Source organism: Marmota marmota, unplaced genomic scaffold (genome assembly GCF_001458135.2).
Source record: "Marmota marmota marmota unplaced genomic scaffold, marMar, whole genome shotgun sequence".
Lineage (NCBI taxonomy): Eukaryota > Metazoa > Chordata > Mammalia > Rodentia > Sciuridae > Marmota > Marmota marmota.
This window is the reverse complement of record NW_026000229.1, coordinates 44,969,976-44,973,274: the sequence shown is the minus strand read 5'-3', so window position 1 is coordinate 44,973,274 and position 3,299 is coordinate 44,969,976. Positions and strand designations below refer to the sequence as shown.

Sequence of the window (3,299 nt, the reverse complement as noted above, 5' to 3'; positions counted from 1 at the left end):
AATGTAATCAACTTAAGATGAGGCTGTATTGGATTATAAAGGAATAAGAAGAAATTTCTCCCTCGTCTGAAGGCCTTGAAGCAGAGTGGCCTGTTTATAATAATTGTTTCATATAATACCATCCCTTTGGAATTGAAATTCAAAATCATTATAATCTTTGGTTTCTAAATACTTTAATTCCTCCTCTTCTTTCAGAAGTGAATGATCCTCCTTCTTTAGTGAAAGAAAAAATGGACCTAATACAATATGGATTATCAAATCATGGTAGGACAAAGAGAAGTGTTCATCTGAGTTTCATCATCACAGTGAACTTCAATAGTCTATGAGTACTTTTACACCACCAATCACTTAAGAAATCTTCCTGTAACTCACTAGCTGTCTGCATACTTTCCTCATTGCCACCTTCATTTCTTGATTCCTTAGTGTGTAGATGACAGGATTAAGAAAAGGAGTCAGAACTGCATCAAAGAAGGCCAGGAACTTATCCAGGTGTGTGGAGGAAGATGGCTGAGCATAGATTAATATTAAAGGACCAAAGAACAAGACCACCACAGTGATGTGAGCTGAAAGTGTGGACAGAGCCTTGGAGGAACCAGCAGAAGAGTGCTTCTGAACAGTGAGAATGATGACAACATAGGAAATGATCAGTATGAAGAAGGAGCCCACAGAGATGAAACCACTGTTGGCTGTGACCATGAGTTCCAGTCGATAGGTGTCTGTGCAGGCAAGTTTGATGAACCCAGGAAGGTCACAGTAAAAGCTGTCCAACTCATTAGGGCCACAGAAGGGCAACTTTACTACAAAAAGCATTTGAACCACTGAGTGAATAAGGCCAACCACCCAGGCAGCCACTAAAAAGAAGATGCACATCCATGGGCTCATGATGGTCAGGTAGTGCAGAGGCTTACATATGGCCACATATCTGTCAAAGGCCATGGCTATGAGGAGCACCATCTCCACACCACCAATGAGATGGATGAAGAAGATGTGGGTGATGCAGCCTCTAAAGGAGATGACTTTGTGCTTCCTGAAAAGGTCATAAATCATCTTTCGGGAGATGACAGAAGACAGACCTAGGTCAATGAAGGACAGGTTAGCCAACAGAAAGTACATGGGAGAGTGTAAATGTGGCTCAGAAGCCACTGTGAACACAATGAGGGAGTTTCCCATCATGCTTGCTACATAAAGCATGGAAGAGAACACAAAGAGGAGTAGTTGGATACCCCAGGAGTTGGTGAGTCCCATGAACACAAACTCCAACACCACAGAGTGATTTGCTCCATCCATTGGCTTTGTTGGAAATGATACCTGAAGCAGGATAGTATGAGAAAATGTAAACTATGTTAGTTATATTTAATAGTATAGAAGGAGATAAGTTAAATTTATGAAAGTTTACTTACACGTTAGCATTCAAACTGACTTCACATTCAAATTTGGTCACTGTTATATGGATCTGCTCTCTACCACTTATGTTCTGTCTGTATGTAATATAACTCTCTACTTCCTCCCATCTAGATGATGTAATAGTCCTCATGAGATACAAGATGATCAACATAAATAACAGAACTCAAAACAAAACCCTTCTGATTTGGGTTGAAAATTAATATGAGAAGCTTCAGTCACATGAAACTAGTTGATCCATTTTCAAGCCAATAAAACTTCACTTGGAAAACATATTTTTTTATTTCCTCCTTCTCACTCCTTACCTATGGGAGTTTTACCTATGTTAATCTTCAATGTTAATTTAAGTTTACCCCATCTGTGGAATCTTGATTTATTATTACTAGCTATAGTTTACTCTCCCTCATATTATAGTGAACGGGTTACAAATCTAACTGAAGGCAGGCATTATGACTTATTCATATTTGGACTCTACAAATCAATAAAAAAAAGTGGTCCAATGAAATGTACAGATCTATGAACTGTTACCATTTTGCACCATGTTAGGTACAAAAATTGAGAATATGTGTATACACTTTTCTAGAAACTAGCATTATAGTAATACCCTGTTTCTGATTTTGTGTTCCAAAAAGAATCCATCCATAAAGGACTAGAATTAAAAGTGAAAAACAACTGGCCCCTCAATATTGATAAATGCTGCCTGAGAGTACTTAATTCATATTCTAAAGACTTTTAAGCTATGAAAATCATCATAATGTAATAAAACACATTCCTGCAAACTTCTATCTAATGATTTGTTACATTATCTTGGAATTATTTAATTTCATTTAGAGAAGCAGCATAATATGGGTTTTAGATACACAAAACCAAGATTTGCTCCATTATTTCATCCACTGACATGTTGATCTTGGGCAAGTTACATAAATTCTTTAAACTTAAGCTTATTTGTGAAACTGTAATTGTAATTAGAATATCTTAATCATATGACTAGAGTATACATTTAGTAAATATTTATTTCTCTTTATTTTACTTGTCCAAAACAGCATGTAGTTTAAGAGAAAATGAATGAATATGAAAATAATATGCTGTTGGCTAGCAGGAAACATCAAAATTCCATATCATAAAAGATATTTCAAAAAAGAACTGTGGTTCATATAAAATTCACCTTGTTTTGTTGAAAAATTATTATATAAATTAAATTGATTTGCTTTCAAAATGCACTATAATTCTTAGTAATGCATTGCATAAATATAATTCAATATTTGTATAATTCCTCATCCCCAACTAGATTACAGACATGGCATTAGAGATCACATCTATATTATTCAATCCAATGTATCAAAAATTTAGAATCATTCCAGATATATAATAGGGATAAATTAATATATGCTGAATAAAATCTACTTGTTTGGGATTATAGATGGATCAGATGAGGAAAGAAGGAAAGGTGGAATTAAAAATTTAAAAACTGTCCTATCAAAAGACAGAATAGAATAAACACTGCAAAAATTGCATATAGAATTCCTATTTTCTCCTGCTGAAAGACAAAAAAGGGAATTACTTTAAGTGCAAAGAAATTTATAGTTCAGTTATGAGAATGCATTGAAAAGTAGAATTGTAGCTGCCCGAGGGTTATTTGAATTTATAATGAAGGGGATTCAGAAGTAAACCTGGATGTCCTTGATATGCCCGATGTTGTGACATTCTTTTTTTTTTTTAATTTTTATTGTTGGTTGTTCAAAACATTACATACTTCTTGATATATCATATTTCACACTTTGATTCAAGTGGGTTATGAACTCCCATTTTTACCCCGTATATAGATTGCAGAATCACATCAGTTACACATCCATTGATTTACATATTGCCATACTAGTGTCTGTTGTATTCTGCTGCCT

The 3,299-nt window shown here is 34.7% G+C and overlaps 1 protein-coding gene across 1 annotated transcript; it reads right to left on the bottom strand.

Annotated features, from left to right (window-relative positions):
* Positions 1-348: 348 nt before the first annotated feature.
* LOC107137826 (olfactory receptor 4F3/4F16/4F29-like) lies at positions 349-1,290 on the bottom strand. The gene has a single exon (XM_015480264.1). The coding sequence runs from the start codon at positions 1,285-1,287 to the stop codon at positions 349-351; it is 939 nt and encodes a 312-aa protein (XP_015335750.1). The 5' UTR covers positions 1,288-1,290.
* Between the last annotated feature and the right edge of the window lie 2,009 nt (positions 1,291-3,299).